This window comes from Pseudophryne corroboree, chromosome 3 (assembly GCF_028390025.1).
Source record: "Pseudophryne corroboree isolate aPseCor3 chromosome 3, aPseCor3.hap2, whole genome shotgun sequence".
Classification (NCBI taxonomy): Eukaryota; Metazoa; Chordata; class Amphibia; order Anura; family Myobatrachidae; genus Pseudophryne; species Pseudophryne corroboree.
In genome coordinates this window covers 301757706-301777404 of record NC_086446.1, presented here as the reverse complement: position 1 = coordinate 301777404, position 19699 = coordinate 301757706, and the positions used below count along the sequence as shown (strand labels likewise).

Below are 19699 nucleotides of genomic sequence, written 5' to 3'. Positions count from 1 at the left end.
GCTCCTAGGAAGAAAGTGTTTGTTAGGTTTTTTATTTTCAGTGAGACCTGCTGGCAACAGGCTCACTGCATCGAGGGACTAAGGGGAGAAGAAGCAAACCTACCTAAGTGGTGGTAGCTTGGGCTTCTTAGGCTACTGGACACCATTAGCTCCAGAGGGATCGAACACAGGACCCGACCTCGTCGTCCGTTCCCGGAGCCGCGCCGCCGTCCCCCTTACAGAGCCAGAAGCAAGAAGGTGGTCCGGAAAATCGGCGGCTGAAGACTTCTGTCTTCTCCAAGGTAGCGCACAGCACTGCAGCTGTGCGCCATTGCTCCTCATGCACACCACACACTTCGGTCACTGATGGGTGCAGGGCGCTGGGGGGGGGGGGGGGGCGCCCTGAGCAGCAATACTGACACCTTGGCTGGCAAACTGGCACCATATATAGCCCCAGAGGCTATATAGGTGCTTTTTAACCCCTGCCAGAATCCATAAAAATGCGGGAGAAAGTCTGCGAAAAAGGGGCGGAGCTATCTCCTTTCAGCACACTGGTGCCATTTTTCCCTCACAGCTCCGTTGGAGGGAAGCTCCCTGGCTCTCCCCTGCAGTCAATACTACAGAAAGGGTTAAAAAGAGAGGGGGGGGGGGCACAATTTAGGCGCAGTATACAATATATATATAGGCAGCTATACGGGAAAACACTCTTATATGTGATCTCCCTGTGATATATAGCGCCCTGGTGTGTGCTGGCATACTCTCCCTGTCTCCCCAAAGGGCGTTGTGGGGTCCTGTCCTCTGTCAGAGCATTCCCTGTGTGTGCGCTGTGTGTCGGTACGGCTGTGTCGACATGTATGAGGAGGATAATGATGTGGAGGCGGAGCGAATGCCTGTAAATGTGATGTCACCCCCTGCGGGATCGACACCGGTGTGGTTGGACTTATGGAAGGATTACGTGAAAGTGTCAACTCCTTACACAAAAGGTCGACGACACAGAACAGCCGGCTACTCAGCTTGTGCCTGTTCCAGCGTCTCAAATGTCATGGGGGGCTCTAAAAACGCCCGCTACCTCAGATGGCAGAAACAGATGTCGACACGGATACCGACTCCAGTGTCGACGACGATGAGACTAGTGTACCCTCCAAATAGGTCCACCCGTTACATGATTGAGGCAATGAAAAATGTATTACACATTTATGATAATACCCCAGGTACCACATACAAGGGTATTATGTTTGGTGAGAGAAAACTACCAGTAGTTTTTCCTGCATCTGAGAAAATAAAATGAGGTGTGTGAGGAAGCGTGGTCTTCCCCCGGTAAGAAATTGATAATTTCTAAACGGTAATTGGCAGCGTACCCTTTCCCGCCAGAGGATAGGTCACGTTGGGAAACACCCCATAGGGTAGATACAGCGCTTACACGCTTATCAGAAAAGGTGGCACTACCGTCTCCGGATACGGCCGCCCTGAAGGAACCTGCTGATAAAAAGCAGGGGGTTACCCTAAAAGATATAGTCACACACTCGGGCATTATATTGCGACCAGCCATTGCTTCGGCATGGATGTGCAGTGCTCCCGCTGCGTGGTCAGATTCCCTGTCGGAAAATTACTATGGATAGGGACAATATTTTGCTGACAATAGAGCATATAAAAGACGTGGTCTTATACATGCGTGATGCACAGAGGGATATTTGCCGGCTAGCATCAAAAATAAGCGCAAGGTCCATTGCCGCCAGACGGAGGTTATGGACTCGGCAATGGTCAGGCGATGCCGACTCGAATCGGCACATGGAAGTTTTGCCCTATAAGGGGGTAAAACTGTTTGGGGATGGTTTTTCAGACCTCGTTTCCACAGCTACTGCTGGGAAATCGACTTTTTTGCCACAGGCTACCCCACAACAAAAGAAAGCACCGTATCATCAAGTACAGTCCTTTCAGCCCCAGAAAAGCAAGAGGGCTAGAGGCTCATCCTTTCTGCCGAGAGGCAAAGGTAGAGGAAAAATCTGCAGCACACAGTTAGTTCCCAAGAGCAGAAGTTCTCCCTGCGTCCGGTAAGTCCACAGCATGACGCTGGGGCTGCTCAGGCGGACCCGGGTACGGTGGGGGCCCGTCTCAGAAATTTCAGCGGACAGTGGGCTCTCTCACATGGATCCCTGGGTCCTTCAAGTAGTATCTCAGGGGTACAGGCTGGAGTTCGAGACGTTCTTCCCCCCGCCGTTTCCTAAAATCTGCCTTACCGGCACCTCCCTCTGCCAGGGAGACGGTGTTGGTGGATATTCAACACTATAATCACAACAAGTGATTGTCAAAGTGCCCCTCCTTCAGCAAGGAAGGGGTTACTATTCCACAGTGGTTGTGGTACCGAAACGTTTCGGTGAGACCCATCTTGAAATTAAAATACTTGAACTTTTATATCAGAAGATTCAAGTTCAAGATGGAATCGCTCAGGGCGGATATTACGAGCCTGGACGAGGGGGATTACAGGGTCTCCCTGGACATCAAGGATGCGTACCTGCATGTCCCCATTTACCCTCCTCACCAGGAGTACCTCAGATATGTGGTACAGGACTGTCACTATCAGTTCCAGACGCGGCCGGTGGAGTTGTCCACGGCACCGAAGGTCTTTACCTAGGTAATGGCAGAAGTGATGATACTCCTTCGCAAGAAGGAAGTTTTTATTATCCCATACTTGGACGATCTCCTGATAAAGGTGAGGTCCAAAGAACAGTTGGTAGTGGGGGTAGCACTCTCTCGGGAAGTGCTACAACAGCACGACTGGATTCTCAATATTCCAAAGTCACAGCTGGTCCCGACGACACGTCTTCTGTTCCTGGAAATGTTTCTGAACGCAGACCAGAAAAGAGTGTTTCTTCCAGTGGAAAAAGCCTAGGAGTTGTCATCTCTAGTCAGAGACATCCTATAACCAGGACAGGTGTCGGTACATCAATGTACACGAGTCCTGGGAAAAATGGTAGCTTCGTACGAAGCATAATTCCATTCGGAAGACTCCACGCAAGGACGTTCCAGTGGGACCTGTGGGACTAATGGTCCGGGTCCCATCTACAGATACAACAGCGGCTAACCCTGTCAGCAAGAAACAGGGTGTCGCTGCTGTGGTGGCTGCAGAGGGCTCATCTACTAGAGGGCCGCAGATTCGGAATACAGGACTGGGTCCTGGTGACCACGGATGCCAGCCTTCGGGGCTGGGGTGCAGTCACACAGGGAAGAAATTTCCAAGGAGATTTCGCTTCACATAAATATTCTGCAGCGAAGGGCCATTTACAATGCCCTAAGCCAAGCAAGGCCCCTGCTTCAGAACCAGCCGGTACTGATCCAATCAGACGACATCACGGCGGTCGCCCATGTAAACAGACAGGGCGGCACAAGAAGCAGGATGGCGATGGCAGAAGCCACAAGGATTCTCCGATGGGCGACCTACACCCAGGAGAATGGGGACTTCATTCAGAAGTTTTCCAAATGCGGGTAAACCGTTGGGAATGACGACGGGTGGACATGATGGCGTCCCGCCTCAACAAGAAGTTGAAAAGATATTGCGCCAGGTCAAGGGACCCTCAGGCGATCGCTGGGGACGCTCTAGTGACACCGTGGGTGTACCAGTCGGTTTAGGTGTCTCCTCCTCTACCTCTCATACCCAAGGTACTGAGAATAATAAGAAGGCGAGGAGTGAAAACCATACTCGGGGTTCCGGATTGGCCATGAAGAGCTTGGTACCCGGAACTTCAAGAGATGCTGGCAGAGGACCCTTGGCCTCTGCCGCTTAGACAAGACCTGCTGCAGCAGGGACCCTGTCTGTTCCAAGACTTACCGCGGCTGCGTTTGACGGCATGGCGGTAGAACACCGGATCCTAAAGGAAAAGGGTATTCCGAAGGAAGTCATCCCTATCCTGATCATAGCCAGGAAGGATGTCACCGCAAGACATTATCGCCGCGTTTGGCGAAAATGTATTGCTTGGTGGGAGGCCATGAAGGCCCCGACGGAGGAATTTCAACTATGTCGATTCCTGCACTTCCTACAAGCAGGGGTGACGTTTGGGCCTCAAATTGGGGTCCATCAAGGTCCAGATTTCGGCTCTGTCGATTTTCTTCCAGAAAGAACTGGCTTCAGTGCCTGAAGTTCAGACTTTGGTTAAAGGAGTACTACATATTCAGCCTCCTTTTGTGCCTCCTGTGGCACTTTTTGGATCTCAACGTGGTGTTGGATTTCCTAAAGTCGCATTGGTTGAGCCACTTAAAACCATGGAGCTAAAGTATCTCGCGTGGAAAGTGGTCATGCTGTTGGCCTTGGCCAGGCGTGTGTCAGAATTGGCGGCTTTGTCATGTAAAAGCCTTATCTGATTTTCTATATGGATAGGGCAGAGTTGAGGACTCGTCCTCAGTTTCTCCCAAAGGTGGTCTCAGGTTTTCACTTGAACCAACCTATTGTGGTGCCTGCGGCTACTAGGGACTTGGAGGATTCCAAGTTGCTGGACCGTAGTCAGGGCCCTGAAAATTTTATTTTTCCAGGACGGCTGGAGTCAGGAAAACTGACTCGCTGTTTATCCTGATGGCACCCAACAAGCTGGGTGCTCCTGCTTCTAAGCAGTCTATTGCGCGCTGGATTTGTAGCACTATTCAGCTGGCGCATTCTGCGGTAGGATGACCGCAGCCTAAATCAATAAAAGCCCATTCCACAAGGAAGGTGGGCTCATCTTGGGCGGCTGCCCGAGGGGTCTCGGCTTTACAACTTTGCCGAGCAGCTACTTGGTCAGGGGCAAACACGTTTGCAAAATTCTATGAATTTGATACCCTGGCTGAGGAGGACCTGGAGTTCTCTCATTCGGTGCTGCAGAGTCATCCGCACTCTCCCACCCGTTTGGGAGCTTTGGTATAATCCCCATGGTCCTTACGGAGTTCCCAGCATCCACTAGGACGTCAGAGAAAATAAGAATTTACTTACCGATAATTTAAATTCTCGTAGTCCGTAGTGGATGCTGGGCGCCCATCCCAAGTGCGGATTGTCTGCAATACTTGTACATAGTTATTGTTAACTAATCGGGTTCTTGTTGTGAGCCATCTATTCAGAGGCTCCTCTGTTATCATGCTGTTAACTGGGTTTCATATCACAAGTTGTACGGTGTGATTGGTGTGGCTGGTATGAGTCTTACCCGGGATTCAAAATCCTTCCTTATTGTGTACGCTCGTCCGGGCACAGTATCCTAACTGAGGCTTGGAGGAGGGTCATAGGGGGAGGAGCCAGTGCACACCAGGTAGTCCTAAAGCTTTCTTTTTGTGCCCAGTCTCCTGCGGAGCCGCTATTCCCCATGGTCCTTACGAAGTTCCCAGCATCCACTACGGACTACGAGAAATAGAATTATCGGTAAGTAAATTCTTATTTTTACTTACATGGCTATCAGCCTCCCATCCACAGCCCACGGATGGGGGGGGGGACAGCCTCGGGCTTCACCCCTGGCCCTTGGGTGCCTGGAGGGGGGGTGACCCCTTGATTTAAGGGGTCCCCACTCCAGGGAACCCCGGCCAGTGGTGACTAGTTGGGGGGGTAATGCCACGGCCGCAGGGACCTACATAAATGTGTCCCCTGGCTGTGGCATTATGTCCCTGGCTAGTGGAGCCCGGTGCTTGTTTTAAAAATACGGGGGGACCCCTACATCTTTTGTCCCCCATATTTTTGGAACCAGGACCGGACTAAGAGCCCGATGCTGGTTGTCTAAATACGGGGAACCCCTGTCCAATTTTTTCCCAGTATTTAAACAACCAGGACCGGCTCAAAGAGCCCGAGGCTGGTTATACTTAGGAGGGGGGACCTCACGCAGTTTTTCTCTGACGTCCTAGTGGATGCTGGGGACTCCGTAAGGACCATGGGGAATAGACGGCTCCGCAGGAGACTGGGCACATCTAAAGAAAGATTTAGGTCTATCTGGTGTGCACTGGCTCCTCCCCCTATGACCCTCCTCCAAGCCTCAGTTAGATTTCTGTGCCCGGCTGAGCTGGATGCACACTAGGGGCTCTCCTGAGCTCCTAGGAAGAAAGTGTTTGTTAGGTTTTTTATTTTCAGTGAGACCTGCTGGCAACAGGCTCACTGCATCGAGGGACTAAGGGGAGAAGAAGCAAACCTACCTAAGTGGTGGTAGCTTGGGCTTCTTAGGCTACTGGACACCATTAGCTCCAGAGGGATCGAACACAGGACCCGACCTCGTCGTCCGTTCCCGGAGCCGCGCCGCCGTCCCCCTTACAGAGCCAGAAGCAAGAAGGTGGTCCGGAAAATCGGCGGCTGAAGACTTCTGTCTTCTCCAAGGTAGCGCACAGCACTGCAGCTGTGCGCCATTGCTCCTCATGCACACCACACACTTCGGTCACTGATGGGTGCAGGGCGCTGGGGGGGGGGGGGGGGCGCCCTGAGCAGCAATACTGACACCTTGGCTGGCAAACTGGCACCATATATAGCCCCAGAGGCTATATAGGTGCTTTTTAACCCCTGCCAGAATCCATAAAAATGCGGGAGAAAGTCTGCGAAAAAGGGGCGGAGCTATCTCCTTTCAGCACACTGGTGCCATTTTTCCCTCACAGCTCCGTTGGAGGGAAGCTCCCTGGCTCTCCCCTGCAGTCAATACTACAGAAAGGGTTAAAAAGAGAGGGGGGGGGCACAATTTAGGCGCAGTATACAATATATATAGGCAGCTATACGGGAAAACACTCTTATATGTGATATCCCTGTGATATATAGCGCCCTGGTGTGTGCTGGCATACTCTCCCTGTCTCCCCAAAGGGCGTTGTGGGGTCCTGTCCTCTGTCAGAGCATTCCCTGTGTGTGCGCTGTGTGTCGGTACGGCTGTGTCGACATGTATGAGGAGGATAATGATGTGGAGGCGGAGCGAATGCCTGTAAATGTGATGTCACCCCCTGCGGGATCGACACCGGTGTGGTTGGACTTATGGAAGGATTACGTGAAAGTGTCAACTCCTTACACAAAAGGTCGACGACACAGAACAGCCGGCTACTCAGCTTGTGCCTGTTCCAGCGTCTCAAATGTCATGGGGGGCTCTAAAAACGCCCGCTACCTCAGATGGCAGAAACAGATGTCGACACGGATACCGACTCCAGTGTCGACGACGATGAGACTAGTGTACCCTCCAAATAGGTCCACCCGTTACATGATTGAGGCAATGAAAAATGTATTACACATTTATGATAATACCCCAGGTACCACATACAAGGGTATTATGTTTGGTGAGAGAAAACTACCAGTAGTTTTTCCTGCATCTGAGAAAATAAAATGAGGTGTGTGAGGAAGCGTGGTCTTCCCCCGGTAAGAAATTGATAATTTCTAAACGGTAATTGGCAGCGTACCCTTTCCCGCCAGAGGATAGGTCACGTTGGGAAACACCCCATAGGGTAGATACAGCGCTTACACGCTTATCAGAAAAGGTGGCACTACCGTCTCCGGATACGGCCGCCCTGAAGGAACCTGCTGATAAAAAGCAGGGGGTTACCCTAAAAGATATAGTCACACACTCGGGCATTATATTGCGACCAGCCATTGCTTCGGCATGGATGTGCAGTGCTCCCGCTGCGTGGTCAGATTCCCTGTCGGAAAATTACTATGGATAGGGACAATATTTTGCTGACAATAGAGCATATAAAAGACGTGGTCTTATACATGCGTGATGCACAGAGGGATATTTGCCGGCTAGCATCAAAAATAAGCGCTAGGTCCATTGCCGCCAGACGGGGGTTATGGACTCGGCAATGGTCAGGCGATGCCGACTCGAATCGGCACATGGAAGTTTTGCCCTATAAGGGGGTAAAACTGTTTGGGGATGGTTTTTCAGACCTCGTTTCCACAGCTACTGCTGGGAAATCGACTTTTTTGCCACAGGCTACCCCACAACAAAAGAAAGCACCGTATCATCAAGTACAGTCCTTTCGGCCCCAGAAAAGCAAGAGGGCTAGAGGCTCATCCTTTCTGCCGAGAGGCAAAGGTAGAGGAAAAATCTGCAGCACACAGTTAGTTCCCAAGAGCAGAAGTTCTCCCTGCGTCCGGTAAGTCCACAGCATGACGCTGGGGCTGCTCAGGCGGACCCGGGTACGGTGGGGGCCCGTCTCAGAAATTTCAGCGGACAGTGGGCTCTCTCACATGGATCCCTGGGTCCTTCAAGTAGTATCTCAGGGGTACAGGCTGGAGTTCGAGACGTTCTTCCCCCCGCCGTTTCCTAAAATCTGCCTTACCGGCACCTCCCTCTGCCAGGGAGACGGTGTTGGTGGATATTCAACACTATAATCACAACAAGTGATTGTCAAAGTGCCCCTCCTTCAGCAAGGAAGGGGTTACTATTCCACAGTGGTTGTGGTACCGAAACGTTTCGGTGAGACCCATCTTGAAATTAAAATACTTGAACTTTTATATCAGAAGATTCAAGTTCAAGATGGAATCGCTCAGGGCGGATATTACGAGCCTGGACGAGGGGGATTACAGGGTCTCCCTGGACATCAAGGATGCGTACCTGCATGTCCCCATTTACCCTCCTCACCAGGAGTACCTCAGATATGTGGTACAGGACTGTCACTATCAGTTCCAGACGCTGCCGTTGGAGTTGTCCACGGCACCGAAGGTCTTTACCAAGGTAATGGCCGAAATGATGATACTCCTTCGCAAGAAGGAAGTTTTTATTATCCCGTACTTGGACTATCTCCTGATAAAGGCGAGGTCCAAAGAACAGTTGGTAGTGGGGGTAGCACTCTCTCGGGAAGTGCTACAACAGCACGACTGGATTATCAATATTCCAAAGTCACAGCTGGTCCCGACGACACGTCTTCTGTTCCTGGGAATGATTCTGGACACAGACCAGAAAAGAGTGTTTCTTCCAGTGGAAGCACACGAGTCATAAAAAAAAATGGTAGCTTCGTACGAAGCATAATTCCATTCGGAAGGTTCCACGTAAGGACGTTCCAGTGGGACCTGTGGGACAAATGGTCCGGGTCCCATCTACAGATACAACAGCGGATGACCCTGTCGGCAAGAAACAGGTTGTCGCTGCTGTGGTGGCTGCAGAGGGCTCATCTACTAGAGGGCCGCAGATTCGGAATACAGGACTGGGTCCTGGTGACCATGGAGGCCAGCCTTCGGGGCTGGGGTGCAGTCACACAGGGAAGAAATTTCCAAGGAGATTTCGCTTCAAGCAAGGGCCCTGCTTCAGAACCAGCCGGTACTGATCCAATCAGACAATATCACGGCGGTCGCCCATGTAAACAGACAGGGCGGCACAAGAAGCAGGATGGCGATGGCAGAAGCCACAAGGATTCTCCGATGGGCGACCTACACCCGGGAGAACGGGGACTTCTTCCAGAAGTTTTCCAAATGCGGGTAAACCGTTGGGAATGACCACGGGTGGACATGATGGCGTCCCGCCTCAACAAAAAGTTGAAAAGATATTGCGCCAGGTCAAGGGACCCTCAGGCGATCGCTGTGGACGCTCTAGTGACACCGTGGGTGTACCAGTCGGTTTATGTGTTTCCTCCTCTACCTCTCATACCCAAGGTACTGAGAATAATAAGAATGCGAGGAGTGAAAACCATACTCGTGGTTCCGGATTGGCCAAGAAGAGCTTGGTACCCGGAACTTCAAGAGATGCTGGCAGAGGACCCTTGGCCTCTGCCGCTCAGACAAGACCTGCTGCAGCAGGGACCCTGTCTGTTCCAAGACTTACCGCGGCTGCGTTTGACGGCATGGCGGTTGAACACCGGATCCTAAAGGAAAAGGGTATTCCGGAAGAAGTCATCCCTACCCTGATCAAAGCCAGGAAGGATGTCACCGCAAGACATTATTACCGCATTTGGCGGAAATATGTTGCTTGGTGTGAGGCCATGAAGGCCCCGAAGGAGGAATTTCAACTGGGTCGATTCCTACACTTCCTGCAAGCAGGGGTGACGTTGGGCCTCAAATTGGGGTCCTTCAAGGTCCAGATTTCGGCTCTGTCGATTTTCTTCCAGAAAGAACTGGCTTCACTGCCTGAAGTTCAGACTTTTGTCAAAGGAGTTCTGCATATTCAGCCTCCTTTTGTGCCCCCAGTGGCACCTTGGGATCTCAATGTGGTTTTGGCATTCCTGAAATCACATTGGTTCGAACCACTTAAGACTGTGGAATTGAAATATCTCACGTGGAAAGTGGTCGTACTGTTGGCCCTGGCTTCGGCCAGGCGGGTTTCAGAATTGGCGGCTTTGTCTTGAAAAAGCCCTTATCTGATTTTCCAGATGGATAGGGCAGAATTGAGGACTCGTCCTCAGTTTCTCCCGAAGGTGGTCTCAGCTTTTCACTTGAACCAACCTATTGTAGTGCCTGCGGCTACTAGGGACTTGGAGGATTCCAAGTTGCTGGACGTAGTCAGGGCCCTGAAAATTTATGTTTCCAGGACGGCTGGAGTCAGAAAAACTGACTCGCTGTTTATCCTGTATGCACCCAACAAGCTGGGTGCTCCTGCTTCTAAGCAGTCTATTGCGCGCTGGATTTGTAGCACTATTCAGCTGGCGCATTCTGCGGTAGGATTACCGCAGCCTAAATCAATAAAAGCCCATTCCACAAGGAAGGTGGGCTCATCTTGGGCGGCTGCCCGAGGGGTCTCGGCTTTACAACTTTGCCGAGCAGCTACTTGGTCAGGGGCAAACACGTTTGCTAAATTCTACAAATTGGATTCCCTGGCTGAGGAGGACCTGGAGTTCTCTCATTCGGTGCTGCAAAGTCATCCGCACTCTCCCGCCCGTTTGGGAGCTTTGGTATAATCCCCATGGTCCTTACGAAGTCCCCAGCATCCACTAGGACGTCAGAGAAAATAAGATTTTACTCACCGGTAAATCTATTTCTCGTAGTCCGTAGTGGATGCTGGGCGCCCATCCCAAGTGCGGATTGTCTGCAATACTTGTACATAGTTATTGTTACAAAAATCGGGTTTTGTTGTGAGCCATCTCTTCAGAGGCTCCAATTGTTATCATACTGTTAACCGGGGTTCCTATCACGTGTTATATGGTGTGATTGGTGTGGCTGGTATGAGTCTTACCCGGGATTCAAAAATCCTTCCTTATTGTGTCAGCTATTCCGGGCACAGTTTCTAACTGAGGCTTGGAGGAGGGTCATAGGGGGAGGAGCCAGTGCACACCAGATAGACCTAAATCTTTCTTTAGATGTGCCCAGTCTCCTGCGGAGCCGTCTATTCCCCATGGTCCTTACGGAGTCCCCAGCATCCACTACGGACTACGAGAAATAGATTTACCGGTGAGTAAAATCTTATTTTTTTACATTTTTAACCCATTCAGACCCTTCTCCATTAAGTTAATGGAAGCCCTGGACAACAAAATTGCATTCATGTCCTCCTCCCACTCCCTTCCCAGTCCCAAACACAAATTATTATTTTTTTCTATAAAAATGTACAATATATCACAAGTATGATGAGCAAGCATGCAGCGGGCATTGGCGGCTTTGGACTGAGTTGCAAATTAGTGGCGGAGGGCTGGGTCAGTTGATGGTGGGCGAGTTTGTAAGCCATTGGTGGTGGCAGCGGGCATCGGCTCAGAGGCAGTGGCGGGCATTGGCTCGGTGGCGGTAGGGGTCATCGGCAGGTTTCGGTAGACATTATGGCTGTAGTGCCTCACCGCACGCCACTGACCTCACCGCACGCCACTGGTGTGTGGGACAGTGTGCGAGTGTGTTATTTGTGTGTGTGGGACAGTGTGAGTGTGTGTTAATTGTGTGTGTGTGTGGAACAGTGTCAGTGTGTGTAAATTTTTGCAGTCCAGTGTGTGTGTGGGGGAGAGGAAAGTATGAGAATGTGTGTGTGTGTGTGTGTGTAGTCTGAGTGGGTGTGTGTAGGATTTGGGGGTGGCCAGTCTGTGTGTGTAATCAGTGTGTGTGGGATGTACTAATGGCCATTTACCGAAGAGAGATATGTATTAAACCACGGGCACTGAGATGCCCTTCTCACTCACCATCCAGCTGGGTGGGCGAGCCGGGCGGGTGGAAAGCCAGCAGCAGGGGCAGCATGCCGGATATCAGCAGCCGAGGGTGGGGGCTGTAATGCACGTGCGGAGCCCAAAGCCGGAGATCAGCAGCATGTTGACCGGCAATAAGCAGCTTCTGCTTCCGCGTTCAACATGCTGCTGATCTCCGGCTTTGGGCTACGCAGGGTTCGGGGGATGGGTGTCCTCTGCCGGTGTACTGCAGCTCCGGGGGTGCGGGCTCCGGAGGCTTTCAGCACTGTTGAATATCCAGCTGCCTCAAGTATGTACAGCCCGCACCCTCTGCTGCTGATATCCGGCATGCTGCTGCTGGCTGTCCCCCCGCCCGTCTCGGCCACACAGCTGTATGGTGAGAAGGGCATCTCAGTTCCTGAGGTTTAACACATATGCCTCAGAAAATGGCCTCTGCGGTAAACGATACTAATGCTTACCGTGACAGTAACAGCGGGGAGGAAGGCGCACATCGGGATCCTGCAGCATGAAACCGGAACCCCTTCGGAGCGCAGCAGACCACACTGAAAAGGGTGCATACCTGGTGCGGTGCTGTGCATCCCGGGTGGTGCCGAAGATGTGGAGTGTCGGAGGTGGCAGAAGCGCCGCAGCTTGGGGTGAGAAACTGTTGCAGCCCTTCCGCTGCTAAACTCTGCAATTAGTCTATTAAGGGGGTGGGCTCCCCTCATCATAGTGCCCCACAGGCCATGTTAATTCTGGGGGTAGGATCCCCTAACTCTATAATGGGAATTTTGGTTCATATCATGTGCTGTAACGTGAATTTTGGCTCATACCGTGTGTTATAATGTGAATTTCGGCTCATACTATGTGGGGTAATGTGAATTTTGGCTCATTCCGTGTGCTGTAATGTGAATTTCGGCTCATACCGTGTGCTGTAATGTGAATTTCGGCTCATACCATGTGGGGTAATGTGAATTTTGGCTCATACCATGTGGAGTAATGTGAATTTTGGCTCATACCGTGTGCTATAATGTGAATTTCGGCTCATACCGTGTGCTATAATGTGAATTTCGGCTCATACCGTGTGCTATAATGTGAATTTTGGCTCATGCCATGTGGGGTAATGTGAATTTCGGCTCATACTGTGTGCTATAATGTGAATTTCGGCTCATACCGTGTGCTATAATATGAAAGGGGCACCAGTACTAGATAGTATAAGGGGTCCTACTACACTGAAGGACACGCCCCTTTTGAGTGACCGCGCCCCTTTTCTGGAGCGCGCGCACGCCTTCACCGCGCGCATAATTGCTATCTGCACTCTTTCATTCCGCCTTCAAAAATTCAACTTCGACCACTGCACCTACATCTGTACATACACACCCTGACATCTTTGTATGCAGTGACACCGGTGACGTCTGCACATACTTTCCTTTTGTATTTTTTTTTTTATTATTATCATTTTATTTATTTATTATTTTTATATATAAAAAAAATTTTTTTTTTGGGGGGGGGGGGGGCGCCATTATTGATCTTGCCCTGGGCTCCAAAAACCCTAGTTACGCCTCTGGTTCTAAGGCGTGGGTGGAGTGGCACGGTGCTTCAGTTGAGCAGCTGTATCAGGCAGCTACTTGGCCTTTTACAAAGTATAGTACTACAGGTTTAATGTTTTTGCGCTATGCACCACTCTTCAGTGAGCATCAGGAGGGGGCAACTATTCAACATCTCTGAATTAACTGGGGGGACACTGAGGGCCCACCCGGATAACACGCTTGTTTTTCAGAGGTGATGGCATTACTCACTGGTTCACATCTTAAATAGTAACAGTGTCTGTAGGACAAGGAAATAGAAGAGGGCGGAGCAAAGGTATTATGAATAAATATGAAGTGTTTAACGCAAGAATAAAAAGTTATTTTGTTATCCTTTCCTGAATAGTAAACATTGTGACACTTTTTTGTCATATTAAATGTATGTCTTTATATTCTTAATGAACTGAAATGTCCTAAAGGCATGATGGTTATACCATTACATTTAAAGCAGATAACTGTTGGCTGTACAAACACTCTTATTACATTAGAGGGTATACGGTATCCACCAAAGTTTAATATGAGGTCAATAATGAGCGTAAGATACGTGGAATTATGGTTATAATACCTGTGTTTTAAAAGTATATTGAATAAAAAGCTTTTGTTTTAAGAGACATTAACATTAAGGAGGGACTAAGTGCACACCAGCAGAAACAGAGTCCCCTTTTTCTTATAAGTTTATCTTATTACAATAGGTTGAGTTTGTATTTGGATGATCATTAAGTAAAAGGATTGAAAAAATAAACTTACCTTCTTTGATTGACTGTTGTTTTTATTTAGAATTTGCCTGAAACATGACAAAAATGAACATAAGTTTTCATGCCAGACTATGGGTGGAATTCATTTTTTTTGAAAAGTCAGTTGGGTGTCTGATTCTAATAGACAGGAAAAAACAGACACCCAACCAACTTTTCAAACATTTGAATTCCCCCTATATATAGCATATTCTTGCACACTCTTATGCAGGTGGGGCTTTGTGAGACCTAAATTGGAGGGGAAGTGGTATGATGTTCACAACTTTTTTCCACAATTCACAGCATTACGGATTGGGGGCAATGTTGTGACGGAGATTCCCATCATCAAGCCCTGCCCACTTCAAGACAAAAACACAGTGCCGTGGTGAAATCAGTGCTTAAAATAGTTTTATACATCTTATATATTTTATCATCGATAAATTGTCTTTGACGAATATCCTTTTATTCAAGCGCTCCCTGGTGATATTTTATATAATCTTGTTTCCTAGTACAGAAAGGGCACTGAGATGCAGGTGAAACACTCCTTCAAGATGTGTCTAAAATTGACTTAAATGTAGCTAAAATTTGCCTTTTTATGAGCTTAAGTGTCAATAGGCCTGTGCTTCTATGGTAACAATTGTCATATAAATGACTTGTTGTACATAGAATATGTGTACAGATATGTCCTCATACACTATTGCTGAAGTTGCACCAACCATCCTTTCTTGGAGAGATAGGTCCCATATGACTCAGCTTGCACAAATGCCTTTTTTTACATCTTAATCGCAATGCAGTGCATGGATTAACTTGATATGTGACACTTATATCTGTGTGCGACTGATTGTGAATCAATATATATGAAATGCTGCAAACCAGAAGCCACAGTTTTTTTTCACGCCAAGTTCAATTGTGTTTCGTATACAAATTCAGACTCCATCGCACACAGATATACAAGTGTTGAATATCAAATGTATCTCGTGAAGTGGTTTAGTCCAAATTGCTTTGCGATTAAGACGTACATTTGTATGAAAAAAGACACTTTGGGTGGCTCACTTGCAACAGGCATGTAGCTACTTACATAACTCCAGCTTACGGCCCACCATGGATAGGAAGCTGCAGTCTCCATTAGAGGCCATATCTGCTCCACCTCAACAAGAATGTCACTGCATCTGATACACTGGCACTTTTTCCCTAGGAGGGGATGATTGATCTTTCTGGTACTATCCTGTCTTTCCATGTGATAAGCTGCTTCTCTACCTAGCCCTAGGTCAGCTCTATTTCCCACTTCCATTATGTGATGATGATGATGATGATTATTATTATTCTCGGTTGCCTCCTTGTTTTTTTTTTGCCTGACCTCATCTACATCTTGCTCATAGATAAGGACAGAAAGTCCATATAACAGAAAGGCTCCAGTAAACCTAGAGACCCCTCGGAATATGTGCTACTTACTCACCACTTCATATTCCACCCCACCTGCAGGAAGGTCCTCCTTTGTTGCCCCACTTTGGCTTCTGCAATCTCTACCTTCTAACAGAATGTGGCCAGAAGAGTGGCTTTAGTACAATGACGATCATGTGGCCCACCAACTTACTCTGCCAGTAGACTTCTATGCTGCCTAATAAAATCTGGACAACTGTGAATGCTACAACATCTTTGTGTCCATGGTGTCCCTGAGCATATTTTGGCCTCATGTATTGTGGATGCTCTAACTACAATATTCAAGTAAGATGGGGCACATAGTACCTTAAGATCTCACCAATCTCCATTTGATACTCATCTGGATATTATTTGCAGCTCTGTTAGTTAGTTTAAAGAGGCTGTTGTACGCTTTTAAGTCCAGTCCCTGCAGGTCATTGACTTTCATGGCCACTGTGTTGAACTCTATTATTATGATTTGTGCTGACATATATCTTTCAAAAAGTGGTGCCTTCATCCCTTAACTAAATACCTATGGAATTGCAACATTAAGTACTAGGGTTTCCCCCTCATCCTTCAAAACACTCACAATGGTCATTATGTTTTTTTGCTGTTTGCCTTGTTCATAGCGGATGTTTGGGGATTGTCTTCTGTTGTTTTATGCCTGAAATGTGATATTTGCTTTTTGATGCTTTCAAACATGCCTTATCAAGTATCATTTATCTAATTTGGTGATCTCTCACACGTTTTTATTTTCCCTGCAATGTCATTCCTTGTTTGTATCATACGCATGTTCTTTTTTTATCCATTCAATGAAACTTTACTTCCAAAGCTTTTATTTTTCCGATGCCCTGTTGAAGATATCTAGAGATATTCCTATTGACTTGGAGTGGATCTGACTTTTACTGTTTGAGCAAGCTTGGTCACTGCAAAGACCTCCGGTGGACACCCTTCTCTGCCAAAGCCATACTTTGTTCTGACCATGGGTGACATCTCGCTACCCCTGTCTCAGGGCATTTTCCATTTTGTTGCCATTACTGTTTTCTGCTGAGCTAATATTGTGTGTTATACTATTGTGTGCACGTTTCCATTATCCCTAAGGAGGGTAAGTACCTGATACTGCATGCCAGCTAAATACCCATCTCACTGCTAAATGATGACCTCAAATTGCTGAAAAAGATGTTGGCTACTCATCTCGATGCCTAAAGCTGGGTGAAAATAACGCGATGGTCTTCCGGATTTCCCTTGAACTCCTGCACAAGCGATATAGGGGCAGATGTATTAACCTGGACGTGGCATAAGGAAGTGATAAACCAGTGATAAGTGCAAGGTGATAAATGCACCAGCCAATCAGCTCCAATATGTAAATTCACAGTTAGGAGCTGACTGGCTGGTGCGTTTATCACCTTGCACTTATCACTGGTTTATCACTTCCTTATGCTTTCTCCAGGTTAATACATCTGCCCCATGGTGTGTACACACTGTGCAATCTGTCAAACGATATATCGTGTGTTGATTGGCTGTTAATGATATATGAGGTATACATGTAGAAAGTGAGTTCACACAATTTGTACTAGATCGTTGACGATATTGTCAGATTGACCAGCACTGCAGGATGATGAGATACAAGAAATGACTCACTGGAGCGAGCGATATTGCGTACACAATGGACTATGGGGGTAATTCTGAGTTGATTGCAGCAGCAAGTTTGTTAGCAATTGGGCAAACCCATGTGCACTGCAGGGGGAGCAGATTTAACATTTGCAGAGAGAGTTAGATTTGGGTAGGTTATTTTGTTTCTGTGCAGGGTAAATACTGGCTGCTTTATTTTTACACTGCAAGTTAGATTTCAGTTTGAATACACCCCACCCAAATCTAACTCTCTCTGCACATGTTATATCTGTCCCCCCTGCAGTGCACATGGTTTTGCCCAATTGCTAACATATTTGCTGCTGCGATCAACTCAGAATTAGGCCCTATGTGTCATTCCGATTTGGCTCAAAACAACAAATAGTCCAATTTATCATATAATGTGTACCCAGCCTTACTTCCTAACTTAATCTACATTGACCAGGTGGGTTAGTTCCTGCCAGGCAAAGCTTGGGACAACACTAAAGTCATCAAATTGATTCATCATGTTTGCGTTGTACCCACTGTATTGCTTTCAAAAACTTCGTTAATCACTTAGACTGGAAATTCATGTGTTGGGTGCTGTTTTGCTTTGCTCTGGATCCTTCTTTCCTCTCCATAATTCTATCCCTGTTCAATAAACTGTGCGCAAGGGTTAGGGTGAACGGCTTTCTTTTGGATCTCCTAGACATCTTTAATGTTTTCCAGCAGTGGTGTCCTTTTCCCACTAATATTTATTTATTCATTCATTAATTCACGTAACCCCCTCCTCCTCTCCTTCCATCCCTATCATATTCTACTTTACACCTTGTGTTTTAGTTTATTATGTTGTTTGTATAAAATGCTAAATTATAACCAGATGAGCATACAGTACCCCACTCTCTACTATTGTACTGACACTTGTTGTATTGCCTTTTCGTGTTGATAATAACGTTTGTATTAAAAAAAAAAACTCCCAAAGTTGAATTAAGCCTTCATCTTATATAACCTTGAGAATAAACTAAGAAAATTCTATTATGCAAACTGCCACAGCACAGTTTCCTTTAGAAAAGAAAAGGAGATTTATGGTAAGTGCTTAACATTGTTAAATCTATTTCTGAGAGGTACACTGGGTTACACAGGGATAACATCGGGGTGTAGAGTTGGATCTTGATCTGAGGCACCAACATGCTAAAAGCTATGACTGTTCCCAACATGCACAGCGCCGCCTCCTCTATAACCCCGCCTCCGTGCACAGGAGCTCAGTTTTGTTAACCAGTCCAATGCAGTAGCAGGTAAAGAGACGACAACCGTTAGTAGCCACATATACCACATTCTCACGACAGGAGAAGGTATCAGCGGCTAATGTCATACAAACCCAAAGAAGTTAAGTGTGTCAGGGTGGGCGCCCTGTGGAACCCAGTGTACCTCACAGAAAGAGATTTAACAAAGGTAAGTTCTTACCATAAATCTCCTTTTCTGCAGCGGGGTACACTGGGGTTCCACAGGGATAACATCAGTGATGTCCTAAAGCACTGTAGCGAGCATAAGAACCCGGCATCCAAAGGAGGCATCCTGGGAGGCGGAAGTATTGAAGGCATAGAACCTTATGAACATGTTCCCTGAGGACCACGTAGCCGCCTTGCACAATTGTTCAAGGATCGCACCACTGTGGGCCGCCCAAGAAGGTCCAACAGACCGAGTAGAATGGGCTTTGATGGTAGCAGGAGCTGGAAGGCCAGCCTGTACATAAGCATGTGCAATCACCATTCTAATCCATCTGGCCAAGGTCTGCTTGTTAGCAGGCCAGCCACGTTTGTGAAAACCAAAAAGGACAAAGAGGGAATCAGATCTCCTAAGAGAAGCTGTCCTCTTCACATAAGATAGCCCGTACCACATCCAAAGACCACTCTTTGGAGGATAAACCTGGAGAGGTAAAGGCCGGAACTACAATCTCTTCATTAAGGTGGAAAGATGACACCACCTTAGGCAGATAACCAGGGCGAGTTCTAAGAACTGCACGGTCACAGTGAAAAAATCAGAAAGGGTGACCGACAGGACAAGGCACCCAAGCCTGAAACCCATCTAGCAGATGCAATAGCCAGCAAAAACAAGACCGTAAGAGTAAGCCACTTAAGGTCCACAGACTCAAGAGGTTCAAACGGAGACTCTTGTAAGGCATCCAGAACAACCGACAAATCCCAAGGAGCCACAGGCGGGACATAGGGAGGTTGAATCCGCAAAACACCCTGAGTGAATGTATGAACATCAGGCAGAATCGCTATTTTTCTCTGAAACCATATCGACAAGGCAGAAATATGAACCTTGAGGGAGGCCAGACGAAGGCCTAAGTCCAGGCCCTGTTGCAGGAAAGCCAAAGGTTTGGCAGTACTGAACTTGCAT

At 48.0% G+C, this 19699-nt stretch overlaps 1 protein-coding gene across 9 annotated transcripts in view; it reads right to left on the bottom strand.

The window, feature by feature from the left end:
* The window catches only part of SYCP2 (synaptonemal complex protein 2), a 1046702-nt gene that overhangs the window by 338881 nt on the left and 688122 nt on the right, over positions 1-19699 (bottom strand). For 8 of the 9 annotated variants that reach the window (XM_063959338.1, XM_063959341.1, XM_063959339.1 and 5 more), the window contains one exon: positions 14286-14322. The exons of the other annotated variant lie outside the window; for it this stretch is intronic. In XM_063959338.1, coding sequence (XP_063815408.1) covers positions 14286-14322 — 37 coding nt within the window. The remainder of the gene's footprint in view (positions 1-14285; positions 14323-19699) is intronic. 9 annotated transcript variants of the gene reach the window in all.